A 27,890-nucleotide genomic window follows, 5' to 3' on the forward strand; every position below is an offset into this window, starting at 1 on the left:
CTTCATATTTGGCACTCCCCAGTGCTTTTGGGATGTCCCCCATAATTGTGCATAAATATTGCTGGCTGTCAAAAGTCATATCTGTCAGCAGTATCTACTAAATAATTTTTAGCACTCCTCAGTGCTTTTGGGGTGTCCTCCCTAATAGTGCATTAATATTTCTGGCTGTCAAAAGTCATATCTGTCAGCAGTATCTACTAAATAATTTTTAGCACTCCTCAGTGCTTTTGGGGTGTCCTCCCTAATTGTGCATTAATATTTCTGGCTGTCAAAAGTCATATCTGTCAGCAGTATCTACTAAATAATTTATAGCACTCCTCAGTGCTTTTGGGGTGTCCTCCCTAATTGTGCATTAATATTTCTGACTGTCAAAAGTCATATCTGTCAGCAGTATCTACTAAATAATTTTTAGCACTCCTCAGTGCTTTTGGGGTGTCCTCCCTAATTGTGCATTAATATTTCTGGCTGTCAAAAGTCATATCTGTCAGCAGTATCTACTAAATAATTTTTAGCACTCCTCAGTGCTTTTGGGGTGTCCTCCCTAATTGTGCATTAATATTTCTGGCTGTCAAAAGTCATATCTGTCAGCAGTATCTACCAAATAATATTTAGCACTCCTCAGTGCTTTTGGGGTGTCCTCCCTAATTGTGCATTAATATTTCTGGCTGTCAAAAGTCATATCTGTCAGCAGTATCTACCAAATAATATTTAGCACTCCTCAGTGCTTTTGGGGTGTCCTCCCTAATTGTGCATTAATATTTCTGGCTGTCAAAAGTCATATCTGTCAGCAGTATCTACTAAATAATTTTTAGCACTCCTCAGTGCTTTTGGGGTGTCCTCCCTAATTGTGCATTAATATTTCTGGCTGTCAAAAGTCATATCTGTCAGCAGTATCTACCAAATAATATTTAGCACTCCTCAGTGCTTTTGGGGTGTCCTCCCTAATTGTGCATTAATATTTCTGGCTGTCAAAAGTCATATCTGTCAGCAGTATCTACCAAATAATATTTAGCACTCCTCAGTGCTTTTGGGGTGTCCTCCCTAATTGTGCATTAATATTTCTGGCTGTCAAAAGTCATATCTGTCAGCAGTATCTACTAAATAATTTTTAGCACTCCTCAGTGCTTTTGGGGTGTCCTCCCTAATTGTGCATTAATATTTCTGGCTGTCAAAAGTCATAACTGTCAGCAGTATCTACTAAATAATTTTTAGCACTCCCCAGTGGTTTGCGCTCAGAATGGATTCAAAGCAGTCCACATATGATCTGAATGAGCAACCAGGTTCTGTCACCAGTCCTGATGTTAGTGTTCCCAGTACGTCATCTGGCCAAGGCGATGTCAAACAACAGAGTGTTTTCAAATTAGTGCAAAAAACAAAAACCCAAAAAAAATTTACTGTATTGAAGCGAAAAAGAAGTGTAACTGAGCAAAAGTTAAGTGACGATAAAAAAAAAATTGCAAGCATGCCATTCTACACACGCAGTGGCAAAGAGAGAATGAGGCCTTCACCTTTGGCTATTAGTGGCAGATCCCATAAAGTTTCCCAGGCTACAATTGGTGCACAACTACTGTTACGCGTCAAAGCCGAGCTGCAAGATAACAGTGAGGCATTACAGGAGAATATTTGCTCTGATTCACAAATGACAACAATCCCTGTGGAGAGTCCATCCAACAGTGGGATGTCTAATCGTGAGCATTCTGCTGATGTGTGCCTTAATAGCCCGAGTGTAGCCGGTGATACCCAAATTGAGGATGCCACTTTGGAATTAGAAGAGGATGAGGGGGAGATTTGTGTAGGCGACGAGGGCGCTAATGAGGATGTTGATGAGGATGAGGTTGTTTGTGTAAGTCCTGCACCAGTGGCAGCAGTTCTGGCACGTGACAAGAAAAAGGCCATTGTCATGCCTGGGCATAAAACAAAAAAATCCACTTCTTATGTGTGGAATTATTTCTACCCAAATCCAGACAACAATTGTATAGCCATTTGTAGTGTATGTCAAGCCACAGTCAGTCGAGGGAGGGACCTTAACCATCTTGGAACCTCGTCTATGTTACGCCATTTAACGAGAGTTCATGGCAAAGTGTTGGGAAAAGCTGAAAGTTCTTCCCAAAAGAATACAAGCACTCCCTCATCAGCTAAGACCCTCCGCTCACCGACATACCGACGGCTACAAAATACACCCACCACACCATCCTCATCAATATCCTCAGTAGCGCTCGGAGTTAGCCCGGCATCCCACTTAAGGCTGGATGACTCCGGCACTATTATTGATTCCTCTGAAGAAAGCGTTAGTCCTGCTGCTGCTGTTGCTGCTGCTGGGGGTGAATCGTCATCCCAGAGGCAGGTGAATAAAATGAGCAGTCCTACATTTCAGCAATTAACTGTGAAACAATCATTTGTGAGGGGAAGCAAATATGACAGCAGTCACCCAGTCGCCAAGCGAATCACAGACGCCATGGCTGCAATGTTAGTGTTAGATCTGCGTCCAATCTCCACAATAAACGCAGCTGGTTTTTCACAGTTAATTGAGGTTTTGTGTCCGCGTTACAGAATTCCATCGCAACACCATTTCTCCCGTAAAGCTATTCCACAACTATACCAAAAAGTGTGTAAAAATGTAGAGATTGCGCTGAAAAAGGCCATTCTGCCCACTGTTCACTTAACCACAGATATGTGGACAAGTGGAAGTGGCCAAACCAAAGACTATATGACTGTGACAGCCCACTGGGTTGGTCATTCACCTTCACCAGCAGGAACAGCAGCAGCATGTACACCACTACGTAACATTTGTCACAGGCAGGCCACTCTTTGTATCACCGGCTTCACTAACAGGCATACGGCTGACAATTTGTTACGCAAACTGAGAGATGTGATTGATGCATGGCTTATACCACTCGGACTCTCCCCAGGGTATGTCATTTCAGATAACGCCAACAATATAGTGCGAGCATTACAGCTGGGTGATTTCCAACATATTCCCTGTTTTGCTCACACCATCAACTTGGTGGTGCAGAGCTTCCTACGAAATAACCGTGAGGTGCAGGAGATGCTTTCGGTGGCCCGTAAAATTTCAGGCCATTTCAGGCATTCAGCCACAGCATGTAGGAGATTACAGCAGCTCCAAGAGCAGTTTAACTTGCCCTGCCACCAACTTAAGCAAGAGGTGGTAACTCGGTGGAATTCCACCCTGTACATGCTTCAGAGGATGGCGGAACAGCGCAAAGCCATCCAAGCATATTGCACAAGTCATGACATTGGGAAAGGAGGGGGGATGTATTTCACTCTTGCACAGTGGGGAATCCTTTCAGTGCTGTGCAAGGTGCTGAAACCATTTGAAGTTGTGACATGTGAGGTCAGTGCAGACTCTGCTAGTTTGAGCCAAGTCATTCCTTTAATTAGACTATTGGAAAAGCAGCTTGAGAAAATGAAGGAGGAGCTGAAAGCAAGCAATTCAGCAAAGTATGTTGGCCTTGTCGATCAAGTACTTAATTCGCTTCACAATGATCCTCGAGTTATTAAGATCTTGAACTCGTATCAGTACGTTTTGGCCACTGTGCTTGATCCAAGGTTTAAAACCTACATTGAGTCTTTACTTGTAAATGAGCGAGATGTGAACTTTTGCAAGGAGCTATTGCTCAGCAAGTTGGCCGCTGAACTGGGCCTCGGCTTGACGACGTGTCCTCCTTCACTTTCTCAAGCTGTTGCTCGTAAAAAATTAAATTTCCAAAAAAGAAGCAGGGAAGACACAGGGGGCAGACCAGAACAATTTAACATCTGGGCTGGTTTGAAGGATTTTTCAAAAAAATGTGTCACTTTGCCCATAACTCCATCCAATATGAGTATAAACATGCAAAGGATGGTGGAGGATTACTTTCAAGAGGTAGTTGATATGGAAATGTCAGACAGTCCCTTTCCTTACTGGGAAGAAAAGCAGGCCATTTGGAAACCCATGTACAAACTTGCTTTGCAATACCTAAGCTGCCCACCCTCCAGTGTGTACTCTGAACGAGTGTTCAGCACAGCAGGGAACTTAGTCAGTGATCGCCGTAGAAGGTTACTTCCCAAAAATGTGGAGAAAATGATGTTTATAAAAATGAACTACATCTTCCACAAGGAAGGCCTTCACCATCCAAGACATCCAAGCACTGACTGTTCTCTAATGGTGGATTCAAGCGGCGATGAATTGATAGTCTGTGATGATGACGTACACACTGATGAGGGTGAGGATTAAGCTGAAGATAATGCCGATAACATCTTTTTAAAACTTTCTATGTAAGTGTAGGGTGCAATCTACCCCCAAAGAGGAAAGGGACTTGTGGCATTTTCATATCACATACCATCTTGAAAGGCTGCTGTTAGGGCAATTTATCCTTAAGGGTAGGGTGTCATAGACAGAGTGACCCTAAACTGGCTTTGTCCATTTTTCATAATATTGTACAGTCTATAATGGCTGAATTTTTGGGTATTTTATACAAGTGGAGGGGGGCCTAGAGAGACAGAAACCAAACTGGCTTTTTCCATGTCAATTAATATTGTACAGTCTATAATGGCTGAATTTTTTGGTATTTTATACAAGTGGAGGGGGGCCTTGAGAGACAGAAACCAAACTGGCTTTTTCCATTTCTTTACATATTTAACTATAAGTGTAGGGTGTAATATACATTCAAAGACGATGGCTGCATTGCCAATATGCATAGATGGAGAGGAAGACAATCTGTTTTGTGTGTAGAATAGGCCTACCAACGAAGAATTAAACTGTTTTTTTGGATGATTTATTACCTCAACAATTAGATTACTTGTCTCTAAAACAGTTGGAGCACTAAATTGGGTTAATTTAGGCCCAAAAACATGGATTTTCCCAAAAAATAGCAAAACAAAACCAACCAAAACCAAAACCAAAACACGCAATGGCGGTTTTGCAAAACCAAAACCAAAACCAAAACATGACGGTAATCCAGATCCAAAACCGAATCCAAAACCAAAACACGGGGGTCAGTGACCATCTCTAGTATTTACTGCACATATTTAGGCTTTGCATGCATCCGAATTCAACAAGGAATGGATCTGAAGATAGGTGCACTAATTAATTTAGGTGCAGGGCTGTTCTGTTTTGCTCTACTACACAGGACGTTGCAGGATACATACATGACAGCTACTGCATCGCTGGCGGGTCCGCATGTCCTATACAGTGTTTACAATGTAAAACATGGAATTAAAAAGAATCTATAAGCTAGGGTGTTTCCCATGTTTTTCACTGACAGCATGGGAAATCCCTCTAGCTTATAAATACCTGACAAATCTGAGAATAAGAACTCCCCTGAGCCAGAGAGACACTTTTCTTTCACAAGATAATGTAAGAATCTGGTATGCCTCCAAGCCCTTCATCCCTTTCCCTCCTTCTCAACTGATAACTCTTGGCTCCTACTTGCACCCAGCCCTCCCCCCAGCCTCCTCTCCTTTCTTGCTCCCCTCCCTAGACCCTGCTGCTTCCATATCCAATTCCTCTTATCTCTACCTTCCTCCTCCGCCTTCTCTCCCTTCTACTTGCTCCATCCCCCAGCCTTGGATACCACCTTCTTGCTCTCCTCCTTCCAAGCCCCACACTCACTCTTCACCTCCCATCCACCTCAGTGCAACTGGTGACCTTCCTCCTATCCCAGGACTCCACCTTATCCCTACACTTCATCCCTCTTCCCACACCAAACCTACCTCACTTCCTTGTTCCTGCAACCCTGCCAATATGATCCTTATTCTACCTCTCCACTCCCTCCCTCTCTCTTGTGCCCTCTGGAATGGCAAATCTGTTTGCAACAAACTGGCTTCCACCCATGACATCATTTTCAACTCCAGTATCACGCGCCGAGTAATCGGGTATTTGACCCGATCCCCGGCTTACTTACCTGCTCCTGCTGCCTGCTCGGTCTGGACTGGGTGCCGCCATCTTTCCAGGTCTGCGCATGCGCAGATCCGATCTGTCAATTTCTCTCTCTCTCTCCCTATTGGTTGGAGTTTTGGCTCCAAAGTTTAAAAGGCACCTCCTCCCTGTTCTCAGTGCCTGATCTTCATGTACCTTCCATGGGTGTCTGGCTCCAGTTCTATTCCTCATCCTAAGAGCTGACTATCTACCGCTGTGTTGCTGCTCTTCAATTGCTGTGAACCTGCTGACTGCTGTATTGTATTCTTGCCGCCATCCTACTAGTAAACAGTCATCCGCAGAGCTTACACTCTACAGCGCTTCCTCTCTGTTCCTGCATAACCCGCTGGTGCTACCCTGCAACCTATCATCACTACTAGTCGTGAGTAACCTACTTACTCTTTTGGCTTGTCTCTCTATTATCTCGACTGGTCGCTTCCAGTAAGGGCCGCGACCTGCTACACTGCAGTGAGTACAGATCAAACTACTGGTCCCTGGTGAATACCTAATCCTTGTTAGACTCCGCGCCTTACTGGGAGTTGTATTAGTTTCAGGCTGGTTCCTGTTCCTTGCCATTCCTGCTGTAGAATTGTGACGCAGACCCGTGACATCCAGTTTAACTTTCTAGCCAACAATGAGTCTTGGATTTCCGCATCTGACCCCGCCTTTCCAGCTATCCTCCTGCTGGTGGTCTTTCCTTCTCTCACACCCTTTAATCAGCACTCCGCTGTCACCGTGGAGAGGATACTTCAAGTGAATACAGGGAAAGAGCAGGGTAAGACCAAACTGGCAAATTACTGACTCTCTATTTTTGACACTTTATCAGAAAAGGGCTATAAACATCTTCACGTGCATTTATTTATTTAGTGCCATATTGTATGCTTCAGTTCACCGTGCGCTGATTACTTTTTTGAGTATTGTATGTATATTTTTTCAGCAGCAGGAGTTCTTGCATTAAGAGAAGCGCCGATAATTCCACTTTGCTCTCACACCCCTTAGCCTGGGGCTTAACAAGGTGATGGTGTCACCTGCTTTATTGTTTGACTTGTTTATTATGACTTGTAACACTTAATTAAAATGTCTGCTGATATGTTATTACAAATATGTAGTTATGTCTTTGATTAAATGTATTGTTTCAATGTATTACTGAGATTAAGGAGTGTATGCAGCCCTTTGAAGGCTAGAGGGCCACCAATGTGGCCCCTGAAGTGTATCAGGTTTTCTATCACTCATATAGAAGAATTGTCATTAATGACAAAAATGTTTAAAAAAATAGTTTTTCCACTCCAGAACATCTATCATGATGTTATTAATGCCCATTTTAATGCATTTTTACAGTTGCTCCTGATTGCAAACACATGTTCTAGCATGCATCCACAGTCGTCATCACTAGTAATCTGCACTTATATCCGAACTGTAGCTGGTGCAAGCGATATGACAGAAAAACACATACCTTTGATATGCCCAAAGCTTTAATTGAACGTTGCTTTGTGCGCTCGAGTTTGGCACACAGTTACTGTACTTCGACTATGTGCATACGCCCATTCACCTCCATGCTACACCCCTAAAATTATAAGCTGCTTTAAGGGTTCTTTGCTTTCGAAGATGAATTAGATGTTGCTGCGTTCACTGGAGTATAGTTTGATTCTGGGCATGCACAGAGTTATTTTACTTAAAATGAACAAATCAGGCCAATACGGTCTGATTCAAATTGCAAGCTGCGCTTTAAAAAAGAGCAAGAGAGTAAGTATTCTCTGACTACACAGTACTTACCGTATATAGACAGAAATAACAGACTGCAGCACAAGCGCACGTGCAGTATAAGGTCACATCAGAATGCAAAAAAAATGTTATATTAGAAAATAATCATTATAATCATTAATAAAAAATATGAATTTAAAAGTAAAAAAAATATTTTTTCATATTAAATACATACAAAAAAAGCTTTTAAAGTGTTCTATGTAGTGTCTGTCTTCACTATCAGTCCACACTGTAGCTGGTGCAAATGATAAGTTTAACGGGCCACAGACCATAACTCCTGCACCAACCTCTCATAAATATGGAAAATCACCCAGTCGTAATGTACACTTGTGTTTGCTCCATTATCGGCAATGAGGAACCGTAGGAGAGTCGTAGCTGGGTGAATCATTTTGCCATGACATTCCTGAATGTTTCTAACAGATTGACACTGGTATGTTTCTTAGCAAATCCATAGAAACAGAGAGTATGACATTCCTGAATGTTTCTAACAGATTGACACTGGTATGTTTCTTAGCAAATCCATAGAAACAGAGAGTAGCTTGTCTGTGTTTGACTCTGAGCAGAACAAGCAAACAAAAATAGTTCTTGTCTTTAAAATCCAATTATTTGACTTTGAAGACAATTGTTTTAGGGACAGTGTCATATCTTAATAAGTATCCAAAAGACAGGACGCTGTGTTTGACAGCATAACCCAAAAAATGCAAAACTAACCAATTGCATTCATTTGAATGATAGTGTGGACCAGTGTCTGCATTGCAAGGTAACAGTCCCTCCTTTCGCTATGTCATTGGGAATTCACATGGTGTGGTAGCTTTACTCCTGTTGGCAATCATAGATCAGTCTATAGATCATGGGCCTTCCCAGGACTAGTACTGTCAGTTGTAATTAGAGATGCTTGGGCTCGGTTTTCTGAAAACCGAACCCACCCGAACTTAGGGGATCTGAGTAGGCTCGCGAGCCGACTCGGTACTTTCGCGCATCCCCGGATCTGAATCGAGGCAAAGCGTGTTGCTCAGTGTCATTGCTCGCACAGAAACAGTGGTAGCAGTGTTCTTGTCACTCTCCAGTCTCTAGTGCCATTGCTCATACAGAAACAGAAGGGGTAGCAGTGTTCTTGTCACTTGACAAAAAATGCCTGGAAATGCCTGGAAATTAATGTTATTGAGTTTAATAATAGGAACAAAAAAAGAGCAAAATTATGTGATTTTATCAAAAAAAAAATAGGAATTTTAGAATAAAATAGGGATCCAAAGTCAAAGCCAAAACACGCAAGGGCGGTTTAGCCAAAACCAAAGCATGAAGTTAATCCAAATCCAAAACCAAAACCAAAATGTGGGGTCAGTGAACATCTCTAGTTGTAAAACTATTTTAACCTCTACTAGTAAAAAAGGTCATGTGGGAAGACAGAGTAAGAAAGGACATTCCAAACCCAAACAATGTTTGTCAATCTCAATTAAAACATCAGCTCTATGTATTAAGGGAAAAGTTAATAATGAATGCAGTGATTTGTCTAAAAAAAAAAAAAATGTAATTAGCTAACATTCCATACACCCTCAGTGGCAAGAAAAGGCTCAGACCATGACCACATTTTGCTACTAGTGGTCCTGCTGCTGCTCTTACACATACTAGTAAGCCCATTGCAAAAGGGAATGCCCAAAATGGTCATGCCTCTTCTGTAATTTCCCATGCACCACCTTATCGCTCTGAGTGTAGGTCTGTCACTTCCAAAACAACCTCATCAGTACATTGAGGCTGAAGAATCCTGAGCAGAGTCTAAGGGTGTTCATGAGTGCAATATGGGTGTCTGACATTTCAGAATCTGACACTATAATTATAATATACAAGGTAGTCTCTTTTAAAAATTTCACAACTATTTGTTAATGTGAGGATGAGCAGTAGTGATGATGATTTAGACATAGAAATTGAGGACACCACTTTGAAACTTGCAAACGTGCAACAAGATGAGGGGGATAAGTGTGAATCTGAAAATGTTGGAATGTTTTCTACTTGAACAAGATAATGAGGAGGAGGATGATTATTTCCAAGAAAGGCAACCACTAGTGGTACCACCTCATGCCCATGATAAACGCATTGTAATACCTGGGCAAAAGACCAAAAAATCCACCTCTTGCGTGTGGGAATATTTTTATCCTAACCCAGACAACATTTGTCAAGGCATGTGTAGCCTTTTTGACACCACAAGTATAGATGCTTGCAGCGAGTTCATTCAAGTACTTTATCAAAAGGTAGAAAATTATGTATAGTAACAAGCAGTCCAGCATCAGCTAGCAGCAGAATGGATTGACACCTCATGCAATCTTCACCATCAACACCTTTATCATCAACCTTTTCATTATTAGTACGTAGTCCAGTATTCAATTTTAAAATGCAAACTGACTCCCTTAATACAATACATGATTTCTAGGAGACATTATGGCTCACTATGGCTGCTGCTGCTGCTGCAGCAGGTGGTGAGACTTCTATACAGAAGGGAACAAAGAAGAGTAAGAATAGTTTTAAACATCAATTATATGTGAAGCAAGCATTTGCAAAAGGAACCAAGTTTGACAGCTGGTATTCTGTTGCACAGTGGTTCACTAAATATATGACAGCTATGTTAGTAGTGGCTGTGTGGCCAATTTCCGCCATCAATGTATCAGGTTTTAGTAGACAAATTGAGATCTTGTGTCCATGCTACCAAATTTCATCTTGATTCCATTTCTCACAAACAGCAATTTCTCAGCTGTATTGAAAGATTAAACAAAAGTCATTCAATCCCTATAAAGTGCCATTGTACAAACTATCCACTTAATTACAAATATGAATATGTGGACAAGCAACACTGGTCAAACAATATTCTAAATGACCATGAGAGCCCACTGGGTAAGTGTATCGCCTTCAGCAGCAGCAACACCTGTGGCATCATCATCATCATCATCCGTTCAGCACAGAAGTGCTAGCCCACAATGCCAGTTCATTCACAGCACAGATGTCAGTGATACTGCCCCTCACACAATTGCGCTCAGATTGAAACATTTGAGATTTTGAAAGCAAGAAATATATTTTCTTTTGGGTATGCAGCTCACAGTCCAACAGCACCCTGTGTGTTGTCCACTAAGCAGTCCATATTTCAGCGATAATGCTTTTCTGGGGGTGTTCTATTAAGAATCAAACAGCACCCTGTTTATTGACAAAACCAGAGAAGAAATAAGCCTGCGCTCAGTATATCCCATGTTATATATAGTACCAGCTACATGGCAATATAAATGTCCATAAACGTATACAAAACAAAAAGACAATAGTTGTCAGAACTTATCCTTAACACTACATATCTGTGTGTATCTAGCAAAATGAAAACATAACATGAGGTATTAGTTCATATTTTGATCAAAACATTTAAGCCTGCATCCCAGCATCAAGGGCACCTCATTGTATGCAGGTCCTACACTGACCTATAATAGTTCAGATGTCAGTGACACTGCCAGTCACACAAATCCTTTCAGGTGGAAACATTTGGGATGTGAAAAGCAATATATATATATATATATATATTTTGAGAAGAGCATTCAAACAGACGGATCCTTACACAGGTTTCTGCTAAAACACTTTGACGTTTATTTACTTGTCAGGATAGATAAGCAGTCTTGGCAGTGCCTTCAGCAGTCCAATCCAACATATTGACAGAAATATACACAGTCCCATAGCCCTAAATGCTGGCTATCACAGTTTAGTCCCTAGCTGGTCACTGGACACTTGTTGCCACCAATCTCCCACACACAGCTCAACCCCAGGTTTTTAAGATTCCTGTCAGGCATTGCTCTGGCTCATTCCTTAATTGATTATACCAGGTGCTCAATCTGGTCTCTGGCTCTGTTTGTGTAGATTTAACCCTTTCTACACCTTTTGGCTGTGGTTTCCCAGGGAAAACACCACTCTTTCCTCTATTAGTAGGTGAAAAAGTGTCCCAATTACCACATACTAGGGATGTGCACCGGTGACTTTTGAGGTCTCGTGTTTTGTGTTTTGGATCCGGATTTTCATTATTCTTGGGGTTCGGATTTGTCTCGCAAAACACTTGACGAAAGGTCTCGGTTCGGATTTAAGGTTTTGGATTCGGATTTTTTTTGAAAAAAACATAAAAAGTTTAAAAATCAAGTTTTTGGGCTTATTTTCACTCCTACGCTATTATTAACATCAATAACATTCAATAACAAGCATTTCCACTAATTTACAGTGTATTCTGAACACCTCAAAATATAGTTATTAGTCCAAAACGTTGCAACGAGGTATCTTTCTGGACTGCGTAGTGGAATGGTCCCCACAATATAATAAGAAAACCATCAACTGGTATAAATCGCACCGAATAAAATACCTGGACTGCGTAGAGGAGTGGGTCACCACAATATATATTAAAAACCCTGAACTTGTATGATTCGCACCATTAAATGTATCTGGACTGCGTAGAGGAGTGGGTCACCACAATATATATAATAAGAAAACCATCAACTTGTATGATTCGCACCAATAAATGTACCTGGACTGCGTAGAGGAGTGGGTCACCACAATATATATTAAAAACCCTGAACTTTTATGATTCGCACCAATAAATGTACCTGGACTGCGTAGAGGAGTGGGTCACCACAATATATATTAAAAACCCTGAACTTGTATCATTCGCAGCAATAAATGTATCTGGACTGCGTAGAGGAGTGGGTCACCACAATATATATAATAAGAAAACCATCAACTTGTATGATTCGCACCAATAAATGTACCTGGACTGCGTAGAGGAGTGGGTCACCACAATATATATAATAAGAAAACCATCAACTTGTATGATTCGCACCAATAAATGTACCTGGACTGCGTAGAGGAGTGGGTCACCACAATATATATTAAAAAGCCTGAACTTGTATGATTCGCACCAATAAATGTACCTGGACTGCGTAGAGGAGTGGGTCACCACAATATATATTAAAAAGCCTGAACTTGTATGATTCGCAGCAATAAATGTACCTGGACTGCGTAGAGGAGTGGGTCACCACAATATAAATTAAAAACCCTGAACTTGTATGATTCGCACCAATAATGTACCTGGACTGCGTAGAGGAGTGGGTCACCACAATATAAATTAAAAACCCTGAACTTGTATGATTCGCACCAATAATGTACCTGAACTGCGTAGAGGAGTGGGTCACCACAATATAAATGAAAAACCCTGAACTTGTATGATTCGCACCAATAATGTACCTGAACTGCGTAGAGGAGTGGGTCACCACAATATAAATGAAAAACCCTGAACTTGTATGATTCGCACCAATAATGTACCTGAACTGCGTAGAGGAGTGGGTCACCACAATATTATTAAAAAACCCTACACAGGTCTGAATTCCACCCAAAAAGTTTATGGACTGCGTAGTGTAGTGTTCCCCACAATATTATTTAAAATTTTTGCAGCAACAGTCAACGCTGTTTAATATCTGATACACCTCTATCTGGACTGCATAGTGGAGTGGCCCCGGTACCCAATTTGGTACCGGGGCCACAATAAAATAAATACACCCTCAACTGGTCTGAATTCCAGAAAACAAGTATCTGGACTGCGTAGTGGGGTGGCCCCGGTACCCAATTTGATACCGGGGCCACAATAAAATAAATACACCCTCAACTGGTCTGAATTCCAGAAAACAAGTATCTGGACTGCGTAGTGGGGTGGCCCCGGTACCCAATTTGATACCGGGGCCACAATAAAATAAATACACCCTCAACTGGTCTGAATTCCACCAAACAAGTATCTGGACTGCGTAGTGGGGTGGCCCCGGTACCCAGTTTGATACCGGGGCCACAATAAAATAAATACACCCTCAACTGGTCTGAATTCCACCAAACAAGTATCTGGACTGCGTAGTGGGGTGGCCCCGGTACCCAATTTGATACCGGGGCCACAATAAAATAAATACACCCTCAACTGGTCTGAATTCCACCAAACAAGTATCTGGACTGCGTAGTGGGGTGGCCCCGGTACCCAATTTGATACCGGGGCCACAATAAAATAAATACACCCTCAACTGGTCTGAATTCCACCAAACAAGTATCTGGACTGCGTAGTGGGGTGGCCCCGGTACCCAATTTTATACCGGGGCCACAATACCTCCTCCAATTTCCAAGTGTAGTGTTTATAACATCTTAACACTACACTAATTCTAGCACGTCAAAACCTCTTGTTTTAAATAATGACAGGGCATTTAACTTTTAATTTAATTTATTGAATTTGTTGGCATTTTCTTTTACTTTTTGAACATGGCAAACGACTGTTGAATGGTCACATAATGCCAAAAAAAAAGTTGCAAGATGGAATTGTCCTTGGGCCCTCCCACCCACCCTTATGTTGTTGAAATAGGACATGCACACTTTAACAAATCAATCATTTCAGCGACAGGGCCTACCAAACAACTGTGGCTGAAATGATTGGTTTGTTTCGGCCCCCACACCAATAAAACAATTCATCTTTCCCTGTACAAACTAAACAGGCTCTACTGAGGAAAGATGTCGTCCTCATCCTCAACCTCTGATTCCTCTCCCCCTACAGTGTGTACTTCCTCCTCCTCACACATTATCAATTCGTCCCCGCTGGACTCCACAACCACAGTCCCTCTGTACTGTCTGGAGGGCAGTGCTGTACTCCATTGAGGAATTGATTATTCATTTTTATAAACATCATTTTTTCAACGTTGTGAGGAAGCAACCTCCTTCGCCGCTCACTGACCAGCTTCCCCGCTGCACTAAAAACTCTTTCCGAGTGCACACTGGAGGGGAAACAACTCAGTTAAAAAATAGAGCCAGTTTGTACAGGGGCTTCCAAACTGCCTTTTGGAGTTCTACCACGTCACTATCTCTAGTTAATTTAGATTGCAAGGCTTGTAAATATAAATACTTTGAAGATAAAAAAAAGCAGGCTGCACAGACTGTGGAGCAAGAAAGTGAAATTAAATGGACCACGTTACTTTGGTGGCTATCTATCCCCCCCCCCCCCCGCCCTACACTTGTAGTTGAATATAAATAAAGCAGCCTGCATAGACTGTAGAATTAGAAATTCAAATATACAAAGAAATGGACAAAGGCAGTTTGGTATCTGTCTGCATCAGATCCCCTCTCCACTAGAAGTAAAACAGAAAACTTTTCAGCCGTTATATAATCTAGAATATAAATAGAAATTGAGAAAGGCAATTTGGTATCTGTCTGCATCATAATCATCAACATCCTCCTCAGCGCCAGCTACATCAATATCCTCCTCCCGGTGTACAACATTCACACCTTCATTAGCCAAATCTGTAACTGGACTGTGGGTGATCCTTCCAGCATATGCAGAGGGCGTGCTGCAAATGCTGGATGGAGTCACCTCTTCCCGTACAGTGATGGGAAGGTCAGGGTTCACAACCAACAACACCCTTGGACTCGCCTTGGGGATTTGTGATGTCATCTGTTTAGAAGGCAGAGTTCTTTGCTGTTTTGTTGTTGTTGCTGACAGCATAACTCTCTTAAATTTTTTGTAGGGGGGGGAGGAGGGCTTAGATCCTTGGGTGAAGCTGGACCACTAGTCATGAACACGGGCCAGGGCCTAAGCCGTTCCTTGCCACTACGTGTCGTAAATGGCATAATGCCAACTTTACGTTTCTCCTCAGATGATTTTAAGTTTCTCTTTATGCTATTTTTTGAGAACTTGGGCTTTTTGGATTTTACATGCCCTGTACTAGGAGATTGGGCATCGGGCTTGCCAGACGACGTTGATGGCATTTCATCGTCTATGTCATGACTAGTGGCAGCAGCTTCAGCATTAGGAGGAAGTGGGTCTTGATCTTTCCCTACTTTATCCTCCAAATTTTGGTTTTCCATTATATGTAGCACAAGAGAGCGTACCCCTAAGCCACACACACTCGGCAAAGCCTTTAAAAATTATATGCGGCACAGGAGAGTAGCACTGGACTTATACTGCTGAATCAGTGAACTTTGTAATAGCAGTACCACTGGACTTATACTGCTGAATGTGTGAACTTGGTAATATTGCAGTACCAATGGGCTTATATACTGCTGGATTGGCTTTGCAAATTTGGTTATAATTATTTTTTTATTTTATTTTTTTATAACTTTTTTTTTTTTTTAAAAAAACTTGGGAATAATGGGGAAATAACTATGCCCTTAGAAGCACAGAGCACAGGACACAGCACCACTGGACTGAACAGGACACAGCGCAGGACCCAGCAGCACTACTGAACTCAGCAGTACAGAGCACAGGACACAGCACCACTGGACTGATACTGCAGAATGTGTGAACTTTGTAATATTGCAGTACCACTGGACTTTTACTGCTGAATGTGTGAACTTGGTAATATTGCAGTACCAATGGGCTTATACTGCTGGATTGGTTTTGTAAATTTGGTTATAATTATATTTTTTTTTTTAAAAAAAAAAATAATTATTTTTTTTTTAACTTTTTTTTTATTTTTTAAAAACTTGGGAATAATGGGGAAATAACTATGCCCTTAGAAGCACAGAGCACAGGACACAGCACCACTGGACTGAACAGGACACAGCACAGGACCCAGCAGCACTACGGAACTCAGCAGGACAGAGCACAGGACACAGCACCACTGGACTGATACTGCAGAATGTGTGAACTTTGTAATATTGCAGTACCACTGGACTTTTACTGCTGAATGTGTGAACTTGGTAATATTGCAGTATCAATGGGCTTATACTGCAGGATTGGTTGTGCAAATTTTGTGGTAATTAAAAAAAAATTAAATTAGTTTTTGGTATTTTTTTAAATAACTTTTTTTTATTTTTTTAAACACAGGGGAATATTGGGGAAATAACTATGTCCTTAGAAGCACAGAGCACAGGACACAGCACCACTGGACTGAACAGGACACAGCACAGGACCCAGCAGCACCACTGACCTCAGAAGGACAGAGCACAGGACACAGCACCACTGGACTGAGCACAGCACAGCACAGCACTGAACTGAACAGCACGAGATATAGCAGGACAGAGGACCACCTAACACACCCTCCCTCTACCCTGATCAATGCCCGAGTGAAGATGGCGGCGACTAGCGGGGAATTTATAGGATCCGAGTATCGCGAGATCCGACAACGGGATTATGAGTCAGAGCCTCAGTTTCAGATTTGAATTTGGCGCCAATACCCAGATCTGTCTCGGATCCGACTCGGATCGGCAACGTTCGGGTGGGCTCGGATTTCATAAATCCGAGTGCGCTCATCTCTACCACATACCCCTCCTCTTAGCTTCATCCAGTTACACGAAGCTGACTCCGTGGGGAGCGCTAAACTACCCTCTTTGTCATACACCCATCCCTTTGGCTTCATCAACCCCAGTGAAGTAGGTACTGCGGGAGGTGCATTTTTATGGAAGTGGACATCAGCATTTTTAAGTTTATGTCCTAGTCTATGCCCTCCCAGTGAAGTCACCTCATGCCAGGTTTTTAGTAAAGCGACATGTTTAACTTGTCATTTTTGACTTTTAGCCAACTGGCAGACTCTATGGGCCTGAGTCATTAAGGCAAAAAAGGAGTAAATGTTCTCTGGGACAAACCATGTTACAATTGAAGGGGTGCAAATCAGCTTATTATTTTGCACATAAGTTAAATACTGGCTGTTTTTTTATGTAGCACACAAATACTTGACAGCTTTATTATTACACTGAAATTTAAAGTTGATCTAGGACATGTCCTATCCCAACTATAAATCTGTCCACACATTTTAAATTTACCTCCCCCTCCAATGCAACATGGTTTTGCCCAGGTGCAAATTTTACTCCTTTTTTATGTTTTGCTCTCCTTATTGACTCAGGCCCTATCTCTCTTCTTTCTATACAAGAATGAGGCCCTGTAATCAGGTTTTGGAGAGGTATTTTTACAATCTGGGCAGGATAAACAATAGCTTTTTACAGCCCTATGAATTCCTGGCTAGTAACAGCGTAGTAAAACTCTTTCCAGAGTCTTATCCTCTCCTAAATGAACAACCACTGCCCTATACAAAAAAAACCCCTTTAATAAAGAAATACGGTACACATTCTGCCGGCCTGGCAGCTTTCACCACATCTTTATTTTTTACCACAGATCTAAATGCAGTTTCTAGGGTAGCATCATTATGTTGATCCCTAGCAAAGTCCTGCAATGCACTGAGTCTTTGAACTGGGAACCAGTTCTCAGCTTCCTCTGCTGACCCCAAAGTCTCCATGACATTGCTACTGATAAATGATTGGCTCAATTTCCCCTTTTGTTTCCTTGGGTAAGACTTGGAATGAGTAACTGTTATGAACCTGTATTCAGCATCCATAGGCGACAGTTCTGTTGTCTCTTGTCCTGGCTCTAGTGAGAGTTGGACAGGTTCCTTTAAGATTAGACTTTCTGCCGGTGTGTCAGTTGCCAATATGTCCAACTGGATCTGGTCACTAAACCCTCCTGGAACATGGGAAAGTCACGCCCCAGGATAAGGGGGTACGGTAATTTTGGGGCTATAGTAGTCACTACCTCAACCATTTGGCCTCATAGGGTAATTGGAAGGAGAGTCTGCTTGTACTCCATGATACCTCCATGAATGCACAGCACCTTCACTTTGGGAAACCTTGCAGATACCTCTTTTGGAACCAAAGAACTGGAGACTAATGTCAACTCGCTCCCCAAACCCACCAGGGCTAAAAGAGCACACCTTCTCACCAGGACAGTCACTCAGAATGATGAAGGACCCCACATGGAGAAAGACATAGCGCAGCAACTAGGAAAGGCTGACCTCGGCCATAGTCCATTAGTTCCTGTTGCTTTGGACATTCAGCACAGAAGTAAGGTTCATTACATTCAAAACAGATAGGTGGAGAATCTTTTCTTACTGGCCCCGCCAGCCGTGGTGTTAACTTTGGCTTGAGCAATAGCTTTGGATTCCCCTCTGGAGCCTTAGACATGTGTTGCAGTGCTGAGTAATGGTCTATTGCCATTGCAAGTTCCTCATAAGACTGTGGATCCGCTTGTAGCACCCATTTATGCAAACTCCTTTCCTTCTCACGAGCACAATGGTCAATTGCCAGTATCCCCACCATACGGCCAGAAGTATTGGTATTTGGCTGCAACCAACTCTTTATCACTATAGAGAGATCAGTCAGCTGTGAGCAAACTGATTTTCCTGGGAGATAGCACCAGTCATGGTAGCGCTGAGCTCTCCTTGCTCCAGTCACATAAAAACATAATTATAACAACATTATTAATTATTTTTCTTTATATCTGAATGCCCTGTTCTTTTGTATATTAAATCTATAATTTAATGTATTGCGTCCTTGATACTCTAACGAATCCATTAGTCTGTTAAGAAGAAATAGCTTAACCCAGCGTGTGATTGGCTGATACATTTGATTAACAAGCTGTGTGTGCTTGCATTTACATTTGTGTAACAGTCTGGAGGTGTGAAGAGTTAACACTGTGCTTGCTGATGTGGGTCTTGCTAATCTGTGGATAGCTAAAAGCCTTGTGTGCCAGTGTGGGACAGTATATTGGGGTCCCATTGCCAGTATTCATTAGGTGGTGGCAAACCTGAAGTGTCTGGGGGTGTGAGCGCAGTTTGGGGGCATTTCAATAGGTCTATAACCTGTGTGATAGGTGAAGAGAGACTGCGGGCTGGAATCGTGTGCAACCTCATATAGCAAACACCCCAAAGTCACGGCAGCTGGGACCGTGCTCGTGACATATATAAGTGAGGCATCCAAGACTCTGACTTGTTTTTCCAGCACATGCCACAGATGCTCATTCGGATTGAGATCTGGGGAATTTGGAGCCAACACCTAGAACCCCTTGTCTAGAGATGAGCGGGCTCGGATTCCGCTAATCCGAGCCCACCCGAACAGTGCGGATCCAAACGGGATTCGAGCACTGTTTGGATATTTCCGGCGGGCAAAAAAATGAAAATGAGGCTCTGTCGTCCAAGTCTCGCGTCGAATCTCGCGAGGGGTGGGAGGGAGGGCCCAGAACAATTCCAAGCTACCTCGGTGCAACCTTTTGGCCTAAAAACAATATTGTGAGGTGTTCATCATAGACTGGAAATTAGTGGAAATGATTGTTATTGAATGCTATTGAGGTTAATAATAGCGTAGGAGTGAAAAAAAAAACACAAAACTGGTTTTTAGCACTTTTTATGTTTTTTTTAAAATAAATCCGAATCCACAATCTTAAATCCGAACCAAAACCTTTCGTCAGGTGTTTTGCAAAACAAATCCGAACCCAAAACCTCAAGCAAATCCGAATCCAAAACACAAAACACGAGACACCAAAAGTGGCCGGTGCACATCCCTACCCTTGTCATGTTCCTCAAACTATTCCTGAACAATTTTTACAGTGTGGCAAGGTGCATTATCATTCTGAAAGAGGCCAAAAGGGAATACCAGATTTCCCATCAGAACATTGCCCAGGACACCACACTGGGTCCGCCAGCTTGTCTTCTTACCATAGTGCTTCCTGGTGCTATCTCTTCCCCAGGTAAACAACACACACGCACCCAGCCATCCACATAATTCAAAAGGAAACATGATTTATCAGACCAGGCAACCTTCTTCCATTGATCCATAGTCCGGTTCTGGCACTCATGTGCAAATTATAGGCACTTACAGCGGTGGACAGGGGTCAGCATGGACACTCTGACCGTATTTCAGCTATGCAGCTCCATACGCAGCAAGCAGCAATGCATTGTGTGTTCTGACACCTTTCTATCACAGCCAGCATGAAGTTTTTTCAGCAATTTGCTACAGTGCTACAGTAGCTCTTCTGTAGTATTGGACCAGATGGGTCAGCCTTCACTCCCTACGTGCATCCATGAGGCATGGATGCCCCTAACCCTGTCGCCGGTTTACCAGTTGTTCTTCCTTAGACCAGTTTTGGTAGGTACTAACCACTGCATACCAGGGAACACTCCACAATACCTGTCATTTTGGAAATGTTCAGTCGTCTAGCCATCACAATTTGGCTCTTGTCATAGTCGGTCAAATCCTTACGCTTGTCCATTTTGCCTGCTTCTAACACATCAACTTCATGGACAGCACGGTGGCAAAGTGGTTAGCACTTCTTCCTCACAGTGCTGGGGTCATGAGTTCAATTCCCGACCATGGCCATATCTGTGTGGAGTTTGTATGTTTTCCCTGTGTTTGCGTGGGTTTCCTCCGGGTGCTATAAAAAAAAATTGACCCTAGTCTCTGTATGTCTGTGTGTATGTTAGGGAATTTAGACTGTAAGCGCCAATGGGGCAGGGACTAATGTGAATGAGCTCTCTGTACAGCGCTGCGGAATCAGTGGCGCTATATAAATAAATAGTGATGATGATGATGATGATGAAGAACTGACTTCACTTGCTGTCTAATGTATCCCACCCCTTGAGAGGTGTCCTTGTAATAAGATAATCAATGTTATTCACTAGACTTCTGCATTTTTTTAATGTTGTGACTGATTGCTTTCTATTTGGGAAAATAAATAATACATAATATGTAATACAAATATCAATTATGGCTATGTATCACTCTTTTCTGAAAGAAAAATTACTTATTTTCACTGCATTAACACATTACTTATCTGTATACTTTGTAAAATGTCACTTATCACTGCTTTTCCTCACTTATTTTATGATGTTAGTTCTGTCTAGAGATGCTCACTGACCCCCGTGTTTTGGTTTTGGTTTTGGTTTTGGATCTGGATTACCTTCGTGTTTTGGTTTTGGTTTTGCAAAACCGCCCTTGCGTGTTTTGGTTTTGTTTGGTTTTGTTTTGCAATTTTGCTTAAAAATCAATGTTTTTTGGCATAAAATAACCTATTTTAGTGCTCCACCTGTTTCTTGGATAAGTAAGGTAATTCTAAAGCTAATAAATTAGGAAGAAAACAGTTTAATCCCTGGTAGGCCGTCCTTAATTCTCCACACAAACCTGATTGTCTTCCTCTTCATCTTTGCCTATTGGCATTGCAGCCATCATCTTTGGGTGTATATTACACCCTCTACTTGTAGATGAATAGAAAAAAAGCAGCCTGCATAGACTGTGGAATTAGAGAGTAAAAATAAATGGACCACGGTCGTTTGGTGGCTATCTATGCCCCCCCCCTCCCCACCCTCTACTTGTAGATGAATAGAAAAAAAGCAGCCTGCATAGACTGTGGAATTAGAAAGTAAAAATAAATGGACCACGGTCGTTTGGTGGCTATCTATGCCCCCCCCCCCCCGCCCTCCACTTGTAGGTGAATAGAAAAAAAGCAGCCTGCATAGACTGTGGAATTAGAAAGTAAAAAAAAATGGACCAAGGTAGTTTGGTATCTGTCTGCATCAGACCCCCTCTCCACCATGAGTAAAATAGTAAACTATTCAGCCGTTATAGAGTCTAGAATATAAATAAAAATTGAGAAAGGCAATTTGGTATCTGTCTGCATCATAATCATCAACATCATCATTAGTGCCCTCGTCGCCTACACAAATCTCCCCCTCATCCTCTTCTAATTCAAAAGTGGCATCCTCAATTGGTGAATCACCGACTATACTTGGGCTGTTAAGGCACACATCAGCAGAACTGCTGAAAGGAACCTTCTTTATGCGTACACTGTCACTAACAGAATGCTCACGATTAGACATACCACTGGTGGATGGACTCTCCCCAGGGATTGGTGTTATTTGTGATTCAGAGCATACATTATCCTCTAATGCCTTACTGTTTTCTTGCAGCTTGGCTTTCACGCGTAACAGTAGTTGTGCACCACTTTTAGACTACAAATTACTTGGTCTTGCTTGGTCACGAGTGTCTGTACAAGAAAAAGGCTCAGTAACATGTTTTGATCTGCCACTAATAGAGAAAGGCGAAGGCCTCATTCTTTCTTTGCCACTGCGTGTGTAGAATGGCATGTTGGCAATTTTATTTTTATCGGCCGTTAACTTTTCCTCAGTTACACTTCTTTTGCGCTTCAACACGGTAAATTTTTTTTGGTGGGGGGTGTTTTTTTGACTCATTTCAAAAGACTGTGTAGTTTGACATCGCCTATCCCAGATGACGTACTGGGAACACTACCATCAGGACTGGTGACAGAACCTGGTTGCTGATTCTGCTCATATGTGGACTGTTTAGAATCCATTATGAGCCCAACGCACTTGTAGTGTTACAAATTTTTTTAGATACTGCTGACAAATATGGCTTTTGACAGCCACAAAAATGAATGCAAAAGAATGGGGGACACCCCAAAAGCACTTGGAGTGCTAAATATTATTTTTCTAGACTGCTGAAAAATAGTACTTTTGACAGCCAGAAATATTAATGCAAAAGAATGGGGGACACCCCAAAAGCACTTGAGAATGCTAAAAATTATTTTTCAGATTGCTGACAAACAGGACTTTTGACAGCCAGAAATATTAATGCAAAAGAATGGGGGACACCCCAAAAGCACTTGGGAGTGCTAAATATTATATTTTAAGTCTGCTGACAGATAGGACTTTTGACAGCCAGAAATATTAATGCAAAAGAATGGGGGACACCCCAAAAGCACTTGGGAGTGCTAAAAATTATATTTTAGGTCTGCTGACAGATAGAACTTTTGACTGACAGAAAAATTAATCCAAAAGAATGGGGGACACCCCAAAAGCACTCGGGATTGCTAAATATTATATTTTAAGTCTGCTGACAGATAGGACTTTTGACAGCCAAAAATATTAATGCAAAAGAATGGGGGACACCCCAAAAGCACTTGAGAGTGCTAAAAATTATTTTTCAGATTGCTGACAAACAGGACTTTTGACAGCCAGAAATATTAATGCAAAAGAATGGGGGACACCCCAAAAGCACTTGGGAGTGCTAAATATTATATTTTAAGTCTGCTGACAGATAGGACTTTTGACAGCCAGAAATATTAATGCAAAAGAATGGGGGACACCCCAAAAGCACTTGGGAGTGCTAAAAATTATATTTTAGGTCTGCTGACAGATAGAACTTTTGACTGACAGAAAAATTAATCCAAAAGAATGGGGGACACCCCAAAAGCACTCGGGATTGCTAAATATTATATTTTAAGTCTGCTGACAGATAGGACTTTTGACAGCCAAAAATATTAATGCAAAAGAATGGGGGACACCCCAAAAGCACTTGAGAGTGCTAAAAATTATTTTTCAGATTGCTGACAAACAGGACTTTTGACAGCTAGAAATATTAATGCAAAAGAATGGGGGACACCCCAAAAGCACTTGGGAGTGCTAAATATTATATTTTAGGTCTGCTGACAGATAGAACTTTTGACTGACAGAAAAATTAATCCAAAAGAATGGGGGACACCCCAAAAGCACTCGGGATTGCTAAATATTATATTTTAAGTCTGCTGACAGATAGTACTTTTGACAGCCAGAAATATTAATGCAAAAGAATGGGGGACACCCCAAAAGCACTTGAGAATGCTAAAAATTATTTTTCAGATTGCTGACAAACAGGACTTTTGACAGCCAGAAATATTAATGCAAAAGAATGGGGGACACCCCAAAAGCACTTGGGAGTGCTAAATATTATATTTTAAGTCTGCTGACAGATAGGACTTTTGACAACCAGAAATATTAATGCAAAAGAATGGGGGACACCCCAAAAGCACTTGGGAGTGCTAAAAATTATATTTTAGGTCTGCTGACAGATAGAACTTTTGACTGACAGAAAAATTAATCCAAAAGAATGGGGGACACCCCAAAAGCACTCGGGATTGCTAAATATTATATTTTAAGTCTGCTGACAGATAGGACTTTTGACAGCCAAAAATATTAATGCAAAAGAATGGGGGACACCCCAAAAGCACTTGAGAGTGCTAAAAATTATTTTTCAGATTGCTGACAAACAGGACTTTTGACAGCCAGAAATATTAATGCAAAAGAATGGGGGACACCCCAAAAGCACTTGGGAGTGCTAAAAATTATATTTTAGGTCTGCTGACAGATAGAACTTTTGACTGACAGAAAAATTAATCCAAAAGAATGGGGGACACCCCAAAAGCACTCGGGATTGCTAAATATTATATTTTAAGTCTGCTGACAGATAGGACTTTTGACAGCCAAAAATATTAATGCAAAAGAATGGGGGACACCCCAAAAGCACTTGAGAGTGCTAAAAATGATTTTTCAGATTGCTGACAAACAGGACTTTTGACAGCCAGAAATATTAATGCAAAAGAATGGGGGACACCCCAAAAGCACTTGGGAGTGCTAAATATTATATTTTAGGTCTGCTGACAGATAGAACTTTTGACTGACAGAAAAATTAATCCAAAAGAATGGGGGACACCCCAAAAGCACTCGGGATTGCTAAATATTATATTTTAAGTCTGCTGACAGATAGGACTTTTGACAGCCAGAAATATTAATGCAAAAGAATGGGGGACACCCCAAAGCACTTGTAGTGCCAAATAATGAAAAAAAAGACTCCTTCCCAAAGCACTTGTAGCGCCAAATATTGAAAAAAAAGACTCCTCTATCCTCCTCTCTTCTCTATCAATTGTTATCAGAATTGTAATCAGAATTGTAATCAGAATTGTATTCTCTGTCCCTGCTCTATTCAGCCTGTGACTACACCCTGCTCTCTCCCTCTGTCAAATGGCGATGGATTGCTGTGGAGGCAGGTATTTATATTTTTCAAGTATCGCGAGAACCGAGTCCCGAGATCCGACGACTTCGCGATGACGTTCGGCCTCGATTTGGAATCGGAGTGGGCGGGAGAGTACCGAACCTGCTCGGCTCAGTACTCGGATAGGCAAAGTTCGGGTGGGTTCGGTTCTCGTGGAACTGAGCCCATCCATCTCTAGTTCTGTCTAAATAACAGCAACAAAACTATGAACCACCCTAATCCATTTATAGCACATGAAGTTAAGAATGATGTCTCTCATACATGTAGTGATATACATACAAATTGAACTGGAAAAGTATTGCACTAAACCTGACACCAACATGTCACTTAGCTGATTCCTTAAGTAATTTTTACTGGAAACTATGATCAGTTGTGCAATTTCTCAATTCAAAAATAAATTAGCTACATCCCAATTTCCTGTAATGTTGAAGGAAAGGAAACTTTATATTAATTCCCCATATGACCAGACACTCAATTGATCTTCAGCAAAAATGTGGTGGGTAAGTTAAGTAACTAAGGCTGTAGTCACAAAAGAGAACAATCTAGATATTTTTAATGCAGTTTTTAATGCTTAGCTACTTGCAGGGAAAAAATACATATTTTTCTTATATTTTATATTCTATTGCTACCTCCACACATTACAATCTTTTCAGTTTCTATTAAATTATTTCTATTTGGATTTATGTTTCATATATGGGGCAATGAGTATATATGAAACCTACCCCCTACCATGTAAGTTTGCTGATACCATAGGGGATTTCAAACATTCAACACCAAGACCTTGTTTGAAACCTCAGGTCTCTATATTTTCTAGTTAAGCTCTATTGTCAACATCTATAACATTGCGACATTATTTGACAAAAGTGATGCTTAACCAGAAACACTGAGTTTTAAACTGTATTTGCTGAGCTTTAGAACTTGCTCTACAGTGGTTTCCTCTCCAACAACTGTCAACTTACCGTATTTCCTCTTTCTGCTTACTCTTGACATCTGTTTAAACAACAACCATATTCTTAAAGGCTAAATTTATTTTTGTGGACTTTATTCAGAAGGTAAATATGAAAAATAGAACCAGAAATCATACTTATAATTTTATCAACCTGGTTACAAACAAAAGCTTTATAACAAGTAGATTTTATGTAAATCTTACCAAGCTCCATATCCCGGATTCCCATGTAACTTTCCAGCAGGTCATCCACCTTACGTGAAGCTTCCTCTTCCCCATCACTCGGCTGCAGAACAAATAATACTCAAATATCAAGATTGTACTACTACAGTTTGTTTGTCATACTACTATATTGTATATTGATGCTAAATCTCTTGCAGTGAAAATAACAAAAGTGCAACAAACAACTGACCACTTAGGAGCTGATTTTCAAAGTGCACTGGATGCGTTTTGCAAAATGCTATGGTTTTGCACCTGTGTACCTAGGTAATCCAACCAGTGAACTTCCACTCTTAGGACATGCTTCTATAAACTAGAAGAGTGGCTTGGTTTGGTTTCAAGAGCTGCACTGTGCAAATATGTACACAACCCATTAAAATCCAACTGTTCACACTTAATTGAATAAAACTGTTTCATTTAGTATTGTGTTTATTATGTTTGAAGTGTTTTTAAAATTGTCCAAAATGGCTTAGAAATATGCTTTTGCATCAAAGTGTAATCGAAATTTGTCAAGGAAGGGACCTGATCTCCAACAGCTCAGATCTAGTGCAAAAGTCAAGTATTTTTGTAGAGTGGAAATGTCTGTGCACTCTTTCTTATAACAAGGAATCCAAATTAAATAGAATACTTTAATTCAGCATAAAAAAATACAGCTCAAAATAAAAAGTGCCACCACACAAAAGGCAAGTATTATAAAAGAGTGAGGGCTATAAATTAAGTGCTTTCTCTGTTCTGGACAATATACAATTTATACCATGAGTGTGTAAATTCACCCTTCTAGAGACTGCTATACGAAAGATCGGTGAAAGTTGATACTCATAACAGGGCTGTCTTTTCCATTGGGCACGTTGGGCAACTGCCCGGGGGCCCCTGGGGCAAGGGGCCCCATAGGCAGGGCTCTGAAGTCAAAAAGAAAAGAAAAAAGAAACCTACCTTTTTATGGTCAAGCGGTGGCGATCTGGCTGCCTCCCTGTTCCCCTCCTCCGTGCTGCGCTCGCACTGAATGTCACGTGTGACGTCATCATGCCCGACATTTTTAGTGAGGAACACAGCACTGAGGAGCCACGATGCGACGGACAAGCAAGCGCGGAAGTAAGAAAACAGAGAAGAAGAAAAAGAAGAGAAATAGGCTATAGAAAGGTAAGTGAAGAGGACAAATAGAAGAATAAAGGAGGGCACAGGCACAGAATCTGATACAGGAGCAGGGGGGGAGACCAGAAGTCGCATGATGAAGAAGGCAAACAGGAAAATAATGGAGGGCACAGTGTGTTAAACACTTTAATAATAAATTATTATTTTTATTATTATTATTATTATTATTATTATTATTATTTATAAATATATGCCATGCTGTCTTATCCTGGAGTTTTCTCCACC

At 41.4% G+C, this 27,890-nt stretch overlaps 1 protein-coding gene across 1 annotated transcript in view; it reads right to left on the bottom strand.

The window, feature by feature from the left end:
- Positions 1 to 27,890, bottom strand: part of GIPC3 (GIPC PDZ domain containing family member 3) — a 230,337-nt gene that overhangs the window by 55,681 nt on the left and 146,766 nt on the right. Inside the window, exon 5 of the mRNA XM_075204898.1 lies at positions 26,499 to 26,580. Coding sequence (XP_075060999.1) covers positions 26,499 to 26,580 — 82 coding nt within the window. The remainder of the gene's footprint in view (positions 1 to 26,498; positions 26,581 to 27,890) is intronic.

The sequence above is a fragment of the Mixophyes fleayi genome, chromosome 1 (genome assembly GCF_038048845.1).
Source record: "Mixophyes fleayi isolate aMixFle1 chromosome 1, aMixFle1.hap1, whole genome shotgun sequence".
Taxonomy (NCBI): domain Eukaryota; kingdom Metazoa; phylum Chordata; class Amphibia; order Anura; family Limnodynastidae; genus Mixophyes; species Mixophyes fleayi.